Below are 13672 nucleotides of genomic sequence, written 5' to 3'. Positions count from 1 at the left end.
CAGCACTTTCATTTGGTAAGTCAAATCATTATATATATAGAGTTATAATAGAGGGAAACATTCCACGTAGGAAAAATATATCTAAAAACAAAGATGATGTGACTTACCAAATGAAAGTGCTGGCAGGTCGACAGACACACAAACGAACACAAACATACACACAAAATTCAAGCCTTCGCAACAAACTGTCGCCTCATCAGGAAAGAGGGAAGGAGGGGAAAGACGAAAGGACGTGGGTTTTAAGGGAGAGGATAAGGAGTCATTCCAATCCCGGGAGCAGAAAGACCTACCTTAGGGGGAAAAAAGGACGGGTATACACTCGCACACACACACATATCCATCCACACACAAGCAGACATCTGCTAAGGTAGGTCTTTCCGCTCCCGGGATTGGAATGACTCCTTACCCTCTCCCTTAAAACCCACATCCTTTCATCTTTCCCCTCCTTCCCTCTTTCCTGATGAGGCGACAGTTTGTTGCGAAAGCTTGAATTTTGTGTGTATGTTTGTGTTTGTTTGTGTGTCTGTCGACCTGCCAGCACTTTCATTTGGTAAGTCACATCATCTTTGTTTTTAGATATATTTTTCCTACGTGGAATGTTTCCCTTTATTATAAACATTCCACGTGGGAAAAATATATCTAAAAACAAAGATGATGTGACTTACTGCTTGCGTCTGTATATGTGTGGATGGATATGTGTGTGTGTGCGAGTGTACACCCGTCCTTTTTTCCCCCTACGGTAAGTCTTTCCGCTCCCGGAATTGGAATGACTCCTTACCCTCTCCCTTAAAACCCACTTCCTTTCGTCTTTCCCTCTCCTTCACTCTTTCCTGATGAAACAACCGTTTGTTGCGAAAGCTAGAATTTTGTGTATATGTTTGTGTTTGTTTGTGTGTCTATCGACCTGCCAGCGCTTTCGTTCGGTAAGTCACATAATCTTTTTATATATATATATATATATATATATATATATATATATATAAAAAGCATTTCTAAAACTTATAAGTTTCTAAACTGCTCACTTACTGCTGCGGTTAAAGTATACCATGTATGGAAAAATGGCATTATCCAAAACTAGCACTGAGGCAACTGTGGTGGTTAAAAAAATCGGTCGATATATATATATACATATATATATAGCCATTTTTCCATACATGGTATACTTTAACCGCAGCAGTAAGTGAGCAGTTTAGAAACTTACAAGTTTTAGAAATGCTTGTATCCTTGGCCTGAAAGCCAATAATCATGTCCTTTTGGATGTCAGATACATCACTCTGTGTCTGCATTGTGACAATGACTGCACTATTTTATGCCCCCCTCCACCCCCCACACCATCCCCGACATACTTCGTATACCTTCCCCTGCTAGTGTTTCCACTGGCCATCTGTAAGTGATTATTGCATGTTCACATTGAACACAGACCGTGGTCACTTAAATGTGACTGGACCATGTATAAATTCTTAGCCAGAAATTGGAATAGGCTGCTGTCTGAATTTCCATAAAATTGGAACATTTTCGTTATACATCTGGAGAAGAGCAAATTAGTAGCCTGAATATAGACAGAGATTTTGAAACAAAATTTTAAACTGTACGTCATTTCCATGGACAGATGTAGACTCTGGTGATAATTTGTTGGTTATTAACTGCAGATTGAAACTGAAGAAATGTGAAAAAAGTCACAGATAAAATGAAAGAACCAGAGGTTGCTGAGAGTCTCAGTCTGAGTATTAGTAGGTGAATGGGTAGCTTTGAGAGATGGGGTAATTAAGGCAGCAGAAGATCAAACAGGCAACAAGACATGACCTGGTAGAAACCCCTGGCTAACATAGGAGATACTGAATTTAACTGATGAAAGGAGAACATTTAAAAACGCAGCAATGGTAAAAGGTAATACAGGAATCTAAAAAAACGAGGTGGACAGGCATGGCAGGAAGCTGTAGAAGTACACATGACTAGGGGAATGACAGATGCCACCAACAGAAAAATTAAAGAGCCCTTTGGAGCAAAGAGCAGCAGTTATATGAATGAGAAAAGTTCAGATAGCAAGCCAGTACTAAACAAAGAAGGGAAGGCTCCAAAGCTACGTAAAAGGTCTACATAAGGGAAATGAGTCCGCAGTTCGTGGTCGTGCGGTAGCGTTCCTGCTTCCCACGCCCGGGTTCGATTCCTGGCGGGGTCAGGGATTTTCTCTGCCTCGTGATGACTGGGTGTTGTGTGATGTCCTTAGGTTAGTTAGGTTTAAGTAGTTCTAAGTTCTAGGGGACTGATGACCATAGATGTAAGTCCCATAGTGCTCAGAGCCATTTGAACCATTTTTTAAGGGAAATGAACTTGAGGGCAGTATTGTAGAAAGGGATGAGGAAGTGAATGGAGTAGATGACATACCCTCAGAATTACTGAGATCCTTGGGGGAGCCAGCCATGACAAAATTATTCCATCTGGTGTGAAAGATACATGAGGCAGGTAAAATACCCTCAAACATCAAGAAGAACATAATATCTCCAATTCCAAAGAAGGCATGTGCTGACAGTTGTGAATACTACAGAGCGATCAATTTCAAGAAGGCAAGTGCTGACAGGAGCAAATACTATAGAACGATCAATTTCATGTCATGGTTGCAAAATAATTACACGAGTTATTTATAAATGAAACAAAAAAAGTTGTAGATGCCGACCTCGGCAGGGCAGATTCATATGATTCCCAGAGGAATGTATAAACAAGCAAGCTAATACTGGCCCTATGAATTATTTTAGAAGATAGGTTAAAGAAAGACAAAGCTATGTTTATAGCATTTGTGAATTTAAAGAAATCTTTTGACAGTGTGGGCTGAAATACCCTCTGTGAAACTCTGAAGGTAGCAAGAATAAAGTACAAGTTCAGATACAATACTGCAGTTGAAAGGGGTAAAGAACATGAAAGGGAGGCAATGGTCAAGAAGGGAGTGAGGCAGGGTTGTAGCCTATCTCCAACATTATTCAATCTGTATATGATCAAACAGTAAAGGAAATGAAGAAATCTGGAAAGAGAACTGAAGTTCATGGACAAGAAATCAACACTCTACGGTATGCTGATGACAATGTAATTCTGTCAGAGAAGGCAAAAGACTTGGAAGAGCAGTTGAACAGAATCGATAGTGTCTTGAACAGAAGTTATAAGACAAACGTCAATAAAAATAAAACTGGGGTAATGGAATGTAGTCCAATTAAATCGGGCAAAGCTGAGGCAATCAGATTAGGAAATCAGACACCAAATGTAGCAGATGGGTTTTCTTATTTGGGCACCAAAATAACTGATAAAAGAGGAAGAGTGAATCTAAAAAATATATATAAGCATTACGCAGTGTTTTCTAAATGCATTTACCTCGAGTGCAGCCACGTATGGAAGTGAAAAGTGGACAAAAGCACTTCAGAGAAGAAGAGAACAAAAGATTTTGAGATGTGTTGTGAAAGAATGCTGAAGATTAGATGGGTACATCAAGTACCTAATGAGAAGGCACTGAATCTAATTGGGGAAAAAAGAAATTTAAGACACATCTTGATGGAAAGAAGGGTTAGGAGTAAAGGTAACAACTCCTTGGATAGTAGAGGTGTTGAGTCATTGATAGGCACACAAGCAAGACTGAAAATTTCATTAGCTTTAGAGACGAATCATTTTCTTGGATAAGGTATATGTACATACACATGCACATGTAGAACCTGTAAAGCTACATTGTGCTGGCTGAATACACAATACTTCAACTACAATTCAGCAGGTAGACTGGCGTGATGGGCTGTGTCAGGTAGAATGGGTTAGGGGAAAAAGAGGTGAGGAGTGGGAGGGATGGCTCAGAGGGAGGAAGCAGGTGTTCAAGATAGGAATATGGGAGGAAAAGTCAGCAGGTGCACAGGGCAAGAATTTGACACACAGGCAATGGAATCCGTGTGTTCATGCTGTGAACAACGGTGATGACTTGGGAAACTGGATTGGGAGGAAGTGCCAGAACAGAGGAACAAGAGACTGCGGAGAGGCAGGTCTGGGTGCAATGGGTTAGCAGATATTGAGGCCAGGAAGATTACAGGAACAAAAGATGTGTTGCCTCGGTAATCGAGAAAGGTTGATGCCTGCGGCAAACAAGTCAGATGCAATGGGTTGTGAAGCAGTCACTGAAATCGAGCATGTTGTGCTCTGCAGCCTCTGAATGATCAAGTCAGCTCTTGGTCACCGTTTGACATTGGTGGCTATTCAGTTGGGGGTACAAGGGTACAAGTTGGTCAGTGGTCACAGTAGTCATTCCATGTTTTACACCCCCCCCTCCCTACCCCCCTACCATCCTCGATTTACTTTATATACCTTCCCCTGCTAGTGTTTCCACTGCCCATCTGTAAATGGTTATTGCATGTTCACCTTGATCACAGACATAAAAGGCTGTGTGGAAACTGCAGCAGAGCTCGCATATGACATGACTGTTTTCACATGTTGCCCTGCCTCTGATGGACTAGTATAAGCCTACTATGGGACTGGAGATGGATGTGCTGGATGGGTGAATTGGACAGGTATTGCACTTCCACAGAGATACGACTCATATGGTAAGGGGGTGGAAGTATGTGACACATAGAAACTGACTGGGGTATTATGTAAGGTGGGTGAGTAGCAGAATACACTTTAAGAGCAGTGGGAAGGACTGTGGGGAGGATGTTCCTTGTTTTTGGGCATGGTAATTGGTAGTTGAAGCCATAGCAAATGACCCAGTTCAGTTGCTCCAGTCCAGGATGGTACTGGGTGATGATGGGGATGCTCCTTTCAACTGGTTCTTGGGGTTTGTAGGATCATCAGGTAGGTGGGGGTGAGGACTGGGTGTGGCAAATCTATTTGTGGACTTACTTTGGGGTTTCTGTCAGTCTGTGAAAGTCTTAGTAAGACCTTCAGCATGTTGGGAAAGCGAACCCTCATCACTGCAGGTTCGCTACCGACATGTGGCTGTCCTATATGAGAGAGCCTTTTTGGTGTCGAAGGTGTGAAAGCTGTCAAAACGCAGGTACTGTTACTCATTAGCGAGCTTAATATGGGCAGAAGTATGGATGAAACTATCAGAGGTGGAGTCAATGTCCAAAAAGGTGTGTGGCATGTTGGGCTGAGGAGGACCAGTTGAAAGGGATTGGGGAGAAGGTGTTGAGGTTGTAGAGGAACAATTATAGGGTGTCTTGGCCCTGGTTCCAGATCATGTAGACATAATCATTGAACCTGAACCAGGCAAGGGGTTTGGCATTTCGAGAGGCTATGAAGGTTTCCTCTAGACAGCCCATAAACAGGTTCGCATTGGATGATGTCATATGGGTGCCCATGACTGTGCCACAGATTTGTCTGTATATCTTCCTGTCAAAGGAAAAGTAGTTGTGTGTCAGGGTATGATTGGTAAGGTGTGTAAGGAATGTGATAGCAGGGCTGGAGTCAGAAACATTGGAAGAGACAGAGTTCAAGAGCAGCAAGACCATATGCTTGGGGAGGAAAGGGCATGCACAGGCGAGATAGCATTAACAATGACCAGTAAGGACTCTGTAGGTAATGGGATCAGAACAGTTGAGAGTTGGTGAAGGAGGTGGTTTATATCTTTGATATGAAAGGCTAGAATAAGGGCAATTGGTTGGGGGTGATAGTTGACGAAAGTGGAAATTCTTTCATTGACAGCACAGGAACCAATTCATAAATTATTTATCTGACAAGTTAATGCCTTTACTCCTAAATTGTTTCTCTCATAAACTGTAAGCTTCACTCCTAAATTATTTATGTACTGCCAGAACTCCCAATACTGTATGTATATTTAAAATAATATGTGACAATGAGAAAAAGCTTAAATTATGCTTAAATCCATTAAGATAAATCATTTTTACAGAACAACAGAAAAGTGTTTACTTTCTGATATTATTGTCATATTTTGTAAAGCACGGAGGGGACCATCCCAATTTTTCAATGTGTCTAGAAGGAAAGCATTGTCTTTCAAACTGAAGGGCAGAGACAGACTAGCTGCAGCAAACGTTCTGCCAACACATGATAACCTCCTCGAACGAGATAACTGTAACTGCCTACTTGTTTATCACAATGCCCCAAAGCCACTCGTTCTATTTCTTGATTGTTACATACGTGGGAACATAGTCACTTGGTTAACAGACTTTGCACTGGGAGAGAAAGGACACAGATCACCCTCTGCTGTGGAGTCTACATGGCTAATGACACATGTTTATGTGAACAAAGCAGTTATATGCATGCAGGTGCCATACCAACTGCTGCAAGCAAACACAGAAAACATTTTGAGTTAATATACTTGTAGAATAAAACTGTCAGTAAATATCTCAATTACATTTTATAATAATCCATCTGTTGGAGTTGAGGAACATATATAAGGAGCAGTCAGATGAAAATGGGACACATGGAAAAACATAAGTAAACTGTTTATCTTTCCAAAAGTAATTACCATAACTTTTAACACATTTGAGACAAGATGGTCAATGCTTTGATGGGAAAATGCTTGCAGTTGTCTATCAAACCATGATTGTAATGAGGCATGTACCTCTTCATCCGAAGAAAATCGACAGCCATTAATGTCTTTTTTCAGGGCTCCCAAAATATGGAAATCACATGGGGAGAGATCGGGACTGTATGGATGATTCCTAGCAACAACTCTGCAGCAGACTTGAAACAACCTTGGCAAAGTGTTGGGCCCACATGTTGCCACGGCTGTCAGGACTACATTGCAGAAGATTTGCTGGGAAGCCTTAAAGGTTATAGTGATTTCTTTTGAAATAATGAGTATTTTACTCACTCTTTTTCCTAGTGTCTTATTTTTGTTTGACTGCCTCTCATATACTAGCTGATAAAAGTATCTGGATACCTATCAGTGGACATTAATATGGGATGTGTCCATCCTTTGTCTTTACGATGGTTTGAAATATGCTGGGGACACTGTCAATGAGGTGTCTGTATGTCTGTGGAGGAAAGGAAGCCCATTCTTCCTTAGGAGCCAAAAGCAGAGAAGGTAGTGATGCTTAACATTAGTGTCGGAAGCAAAGTTGATGCTGTAACTAATCTCAAAGGTGTTACATTGACTTTCAAGTCAAGACTCTGGGCTGACCATTCCATTTCAGGAATGTTACTGTCCGTAAACTACTGCCTCACAGATGCTGCTTTATAACAAGGTCCATTGTCCTGCTGATTCAAACAATCATAAACTCTGTACTATTCCTCTATGTATGCAATATGCAATGCTGTAAAATGTGTTCATGTCTTTTCTTAGTCACAATAAACAGACTGCGCCCTAAGCATGAAAAATATCCTTGCATCTAACACCACCTCCTCTGTCCTTCACTGTTGGCACTACACACAACAGCACTTAATGAGGTCCAGGCATTTGCCAAACCAAACCCTTCCACTGGACTGCTGCAGAGTATAGCATGATACATCATTCCAAATCATTCATTTCCAGCCATACACTGCCCAGTGGCATTGCTCTTTACACCACCTCAAGCACGGCTTAGCACTGACTACACAAATGTACGGCTTACGGGAAGCTGCTCAACCATTGTAACCCATTCTTTTCAACTTCCTACATTCAGTCATTGTGCTAGCTGGACTGCTGGTAGCACTTGGGAACTAACAAATGAAGCCTTCTGTTGATTTCATGTATTTTTTTAAAACCACCCTTCACAATTCTCAAAGGGTCCTTGTCTGTCAAAACATAAGGTTTGCCTAGTCTTAGTTTATCTGTGATTATTCCTTCACACATCCACTTTACAAGTAGGCGTTGGTGGTCTAGTGGTAAAGTGTGAGCATGGAACTCATAAGGTCTTGGGACTGAATCCTGGTCATACACTAAGATTTTTCAGCCTTTATGTTAGCCTCCACTTCTTAATAATGTAAAGAAATGCCAGGAATAACAAATGTTTCGAATTTCATGTCACACTGTAGGTCCATTTTCCCCGTTAGGGTTGCTGGGGTATGTTAAGCATGCACAAGTCGCCGAAGTGGTGTCCAATTGAAAGAATTGCCAGCAGATGGCTGGAAATTCCTCTCAAGTGATACCCAGCCAGTCAAGCCATTTGAATTTACTTTTTTCACTTCACAATCATTTCACCAACAGTTGACATGAGCAGCTTAAGAAGAGTTAAAATCTTCCTGATGGACTGTCATTCAAGTGATATCCAATGCTTGAAGTCATTGAGCTCACCAGACTGGCCCATTCTGCTGTTACCACTTCTCTACCTACAACACAATACTCTCAGCCTCCTTTTATAGTGGCAGGTCTGCCTTCATGACATCTAGTGGTAAATTCCATATTACACATGAGTGCCAGGATACTTTTTGATCAGATACTGCATACACATGGAAAACACCAAAAAACAACTTGACATAGCTTAGTGCATCTGTCAAAAATTAATGAAACTGTCAGTTCAGTCGACATATGCAAATACAAAACATATATACACTGTAAGATTTGGACAGTTTGATTATTGGCTTGATGAGGACCATATAAAACATGATATAAAATTTGAACATTTTTAAGGTGCTGGAAAAAATTAAATTTCCAAATCTATAAATACATATAGCACTTAATTACATGAACAAGCGGTAATGTATATTTTCATCAATTTGAAATTGTATAATTCTTTCTGTAAAGTTAGGTCTTAAAACAATTTGCGGTAAACCAGTTATGGGCTGGTTTGGCTATCATTCTGACAGTTCTTTCTCTTTGAAATGGCTCTGAGCACTATGGGACTTAACATCTATGGTCATCAGTCCCCTTCGAATTTTAGTCTTGGATGAATATGCTTATGTCATAAGTAAATATTGCAATTTTTCAACCATCTTTTAATGACCTTTGGAGATCATTTCTGCAGGTCCACACCTGCATCATAAAACCTCTCAGTATACTGTATGCTACCACACATTATCATATTTTGAATTTAATTTTATTCCTGTGGTGCAGTCAATTAATGTGACCCTTGTTTTCAGTTACGAAAACATGTGTCACCAAACGCAAGACGATTCCCATCCATGTCATAAAAGTGCCCTGGACCTTAAGTATTTTAATATATTAGACACAGTGTAGATTCTTGTCTTCGAAACTTTTGTATTAAACAGGTCGGCCTACAATAACATATGAAATCCACAAAACTCACTGATTCTTTACAAACTAGGGAATAATACATACCAGAAAAGGTTGATAGTTAAAATAATGATACATTCAAGGATTTGTTAGTTGACATCATAAAGCTGATCACATTATCAGTCCTATCACTCCCCCAGCCCCTAAACTAACTGTTACAGCTTGCAGGCAATACTGCAAGATTGGAAGAAGAGCAGAAAAAACATCTACAAATGTGGAGCAGTACACATGCTGAATCTTTTCAACAGTATGGACAGTCACACCTGAAATACTAATTTGAATGATACTGTTTTCTTGCTGCAAATGATCTTACAATAGGTCATTTACTAAACATTTCAAATATATTTTGGAGGCTTTGTTCCATGTTAACCTGTCTTGCAATGAAAAAACATATTTTGCACTTGGTGAACATCTTCTCATGCATACACTCATTTCATTAATCTTATAATGGTTCCTTAAAACTAAAGAGTGCACCAAAAATTAAACAAACTGCAATGGTTTCTCAACATACATTATACTGTAGCAATGGAAAGTGACGTGGTGGGCCAACTGTCCGCCATCCAGAAGAGGCTGTACTCAGAGGAACCAACAGTGAACTGTGCTCTGCCCAACTTGTAAATCCTAACAATATGTTCACTGTACGAATGCTGTCTTGAAGCGGCGTGCTGCCTGGGTATGTGGAACGAATAGTAGGAAATGTAAGAGAACTCTTTCCTCGATACTCATCTGCCAGGTGTTCCAGTAACCCACTACATAAGCCAGAAAATCCATCTGTGCTATCTGCGATTATTTGAAAGCCCTGTAGAGAAAGAATTAGTCAGTACATTGAGTTCACATATAAACTCAGTACAAAACAATTAAATGCTACTGCACTTCAACAAAAATTAAAATTGTAATATGAAAGAAAGAAAGCAGTCAATAACTGAGAATAAAATTTGGCCCAGTTACTTACAGAAAAGCAAACATCAATTATATAATGCCAATCACATTTATACCTCCCTCTGACTCTCTCTCTCTCTCTCTCTCTCTCTCTCTCTCTCTCTCTCTCTCTCTCTCACACACACACACACACACACACACACACACACACACACACAGAGAGAGAGAGAGAGAGAGAGAGAGAGAGAGAGAAGAGACCAAATAGTTCTCATAATACAACTTATCTTGTTCTGATCTCCACAACGTGTTAAAAATAGCACATGCAACATATGTTTTTTACATACTATTTATAGTATTCACTGTAAGGACCTCCATACATTTGTGTGGACTTTATTCATGTTTTGAACAGATGTATTCAATAACAGCATAAATGGTAGAGTGGATTTTGGAGGATTATTTGTAAATGAAACATATTCAGCAATGTTTCGTTTCTGGATCCCCTTACATCTATGTAGAAAGCTATGGAAGAAAAGACACTCTGCACTTACTGGTTACATTAGCAGCATGCTCAGATCTGCAGGTATGAATAAACCACCAATGGCACATAGGCACCTCTTCAACTCTGGAAAATGGCACCTGTATACAAGAGCTGTGCCACAACACTCACAAAAAAGCTGGAGTGTAATAGGGCACCATGCAAAAAGTACCAGAAAAGAAATATAAACGGAATTACGTATGTGAAACGCACATTATTGTTGCATGAAAAGTGTGCTAAAGTATGCCTAAACTTTATTAGTGACAATATTCAGTGCTCATTTCTAGATTGTTTGCATGATGAAAACATGAAACTCACATCCACCGTGATTTCACAAGAAGAAATGATTAAAATGCTATATAGTGACTTAAAATGAACAAAAAAATTTATTGTAGTGAAATATCTATGATTAAATTAGGCAATGGCATTATTGTAAATCCAGCTCAAATACAGGGTTTCTTAAATGAAGTCTTCGTGGATGTAGTGAAGGAGATGGCAGTATGACAATGAAGTAAATCCCTTTGGACTTGATCAAGAAGAATTAAAAATAATTTTTCATACAGGATGTGTAGAATGTTTATTATGATGAAAAAAATATAAAAAATTCTGCTGGGTGGGACAGGATACACATCACAGTAATCAAATCATTTAAGCTACATCAAATAATAAATGAATTTTCTGGACGGGATGCTTTCTGACATGTTGACATGTGCTGAAGTTAAACACCTGGTCAAGAAAGGATCAAGGTATGATACTGAAAACTATCAACATATTTCTATTCTTCCAATGTTGTAGATAGTGTTGAAAGTAGTAGCTGCAGTATATATTCAAAATGTTATTTGAAAATACGATTCCAAATAACTAACACAGGGAAAAGCATTTTGGATGCAATAAAACACTTTCTCAAAAAGATAAGGAAAGCATTAAATCAGAGAAGTTGCTGGAATATTTTGTGAGTTTACATGGGTGATCATCTTGGTAAATCATGCCTTGCTAACTACAAACTAGACAAATATAAGATCAAAAGCAGTGCTCTGCAACAGCTTATATCATAACTGCAAAACAAGAGAGAGCAGGTAATTGTAATTTCAAATGCAATGAATTATTATTCTTAAATGGTGTACAACACCTCACTCTGTGTCTCAGGATGCAATGACTAGCTACCTTCAGTTTCGATGTAGTGCTATCCTAGTGTCACATTATTAACATACTACATATTTTTGCCATGCTGCTTTTCCTGCATTATACTGAGTAGCTTGCTTAACTGAGTTGTTACTGGCACTGCCATCCCAGCTTGGAGACAATAAATTCACATGAAACAAAAAATTTAAGACAAGCTTCTTACTTCTATTCTGACTGCATAAAATTAGGCATCTGTTTACAAAATAGATCAATAAAAAGTTAACATTATTTTTGTGTGTTGGTCTTTTCTTGTTAATTTGTTATATTAAAACCTTTAAGTTTTCTACCATATCTAGTTGACCCAGAGAGTACAAAAGTTTGATTTCCCATGATCATGAAAAGAGAATCTTGGATTTAAAAAAATGAGAATGAAGGAGAATGTAACTTGGTGAAGAGTGTGTAAAAGGCTACACTTCGTGGACAATTCTATTTCTATTCTTTGTAAACGATTTACCAGCGAATATAAATTCTCCACCAGTTATGTTGCATGTGATACTTCTGTTTTAATTGAAGATGATGATGCACAAGCAATTCTTGGCTCTACTGTTAACTGGTTTCAACTAAATGGGATGAAACAACATAGCACAAACCCATATGGTGCAGTTCAAAACCAAACATTAAGAATGCCAAGAGATTAAAATAAATTATAACGAGCAATTTATGAGATGCTGATTGTGTCAAACTTCTTGGATTAAATTTAGATACACATTTCTAGCTGCAATAGAAATGTTGAGCTCTCATCAAATAAATTAAGCAGTGTTGCATTCACAATACAAATACTAGCAAATGCTACTCACAGCAATACACACAAAAATAGCACAGTTATTTTTAATCTTGTCATAAGATATGCATAGTTTTCCGGGGATGCTAATGTCATTGACAAACATTTTTGGATTTATGTTTGCTGCACAGCTAAATAAATCCTGTCATGCATTACTTTGAAAAGTACAAATCCTAACTATTGCCCCCTTTCCAAATATATTTACTTAATTCTAATCTTTTGCTCAACAGACTTAAATTATTTTGATTAGGCTCACAGCCAAGAAGCAAACATAATCATTGTTTCCTGTACATCAATTGAAATTATATGTTCAGACTTGACAGTTTCTGAGGATTAAAGTACATAACACATTAACAAGCAAAAAAGGCTCAATATATAGATCCTCTAAAAATAAGCTACAGTATTTGTGGCAAAATTTGAATAATGAGTAGAATAATTCATGAAGGATGAATTGATAATTTCAGCAAGTTGTAACCTAGCATTAGATTTACTGATTAACTATTTTCCATAACAGAACTGTGTTTAGTATTAAGTTATGTTGTTAGAATTTGTTGTACTTTTTATTGTGGTCAAGTTTTATCACAAACTTTGGTGTCTCTCTCATACTTGAATCAAATAATTTAGAAATGTATGTTACAAGACAAATGAATCACAAGTCACAATTTGTCAGGAATTTCTCAACACACTATGGTGGAACAGCTATGAAGTAATAGGTGAGTTCTAAAGTTATGTGCTATGAGTGAGAGAGATTGTGGCTGCTGTCCTTTAGTGTGTCAAGATCTTGTAGTAATCTGGGAGCAACGTACAGTAAATAAACTCAAGTAATTTACTGCATTTTAAAGAAGCTTTAAATTCATTTGCATCTAGTTCAATGATAATGCCACAATTGAAGCAAAACATATGTCAGTAACGAAGAGATGATTGCTAACTTATTTCATGAATGGAGCACCAAGTGGGAAGGGTGTGTGTGTTACATATTTATAACTCAGTCTCTTGTACTTGTGGGTAATGCACAAATAAACTGTCTTGTGTTCGCAACACAACAGTGATGAAAACTAGTTGCAAAGCACAGAAGTAAACCCGCACTTGTAACATACCAATGGTGAAGTGAAGATCCAAATAAATCATATGTTAAGATGGATGCAGCATTGATAAAGTT

At 38.6% G+C, this 13672-nt stretch overlaps 1 protein-coding gene across 4 annotated transcripts in view; it reads right to left on the bottom strand.

The window, feature by feature from the left end:
- LOC124615914 (protein misato) overlaps nucleotides 1-13672 on the bottom strand; it is an 87937-nt gene that overhangs the window by 19588 nt on the left and 54677 nt on the right. For all 4 annotated transcript variants that reach the window (XM_047144091.1, XM_047144093.1, XM_047144092.1 and 1 more), the window contains exon 5: nucleotides 9648-9935. In XM_047144091.1, coding sequence (XP_047000047.1) covers nucleotides 9648-9935 — 288 coding nt within the window. The remainder of the gene's footprint in view (nucleotides 1-9647; nucleotides 9936-13672) is intronic.

This window comes from Schistocerca americana, chromosome 5 (genome assembly GCF_021461395.2).
Source record: "Schistocerca americana isolate TAMUIC-IGC-003095 chromosome 5, iqSchAmer2.1, whole genome shotgun sequence".
NCBI lineage: Eukaryota > Metazoa > Arthropoda > Insecta > Orthoptera > Acrididae > Schistocerca > Schistocerca americana.
Note: the sequence above shows the minus strand (reverse complement) of the source record. Positions and strands in the feature narration are given on the sequence as shown.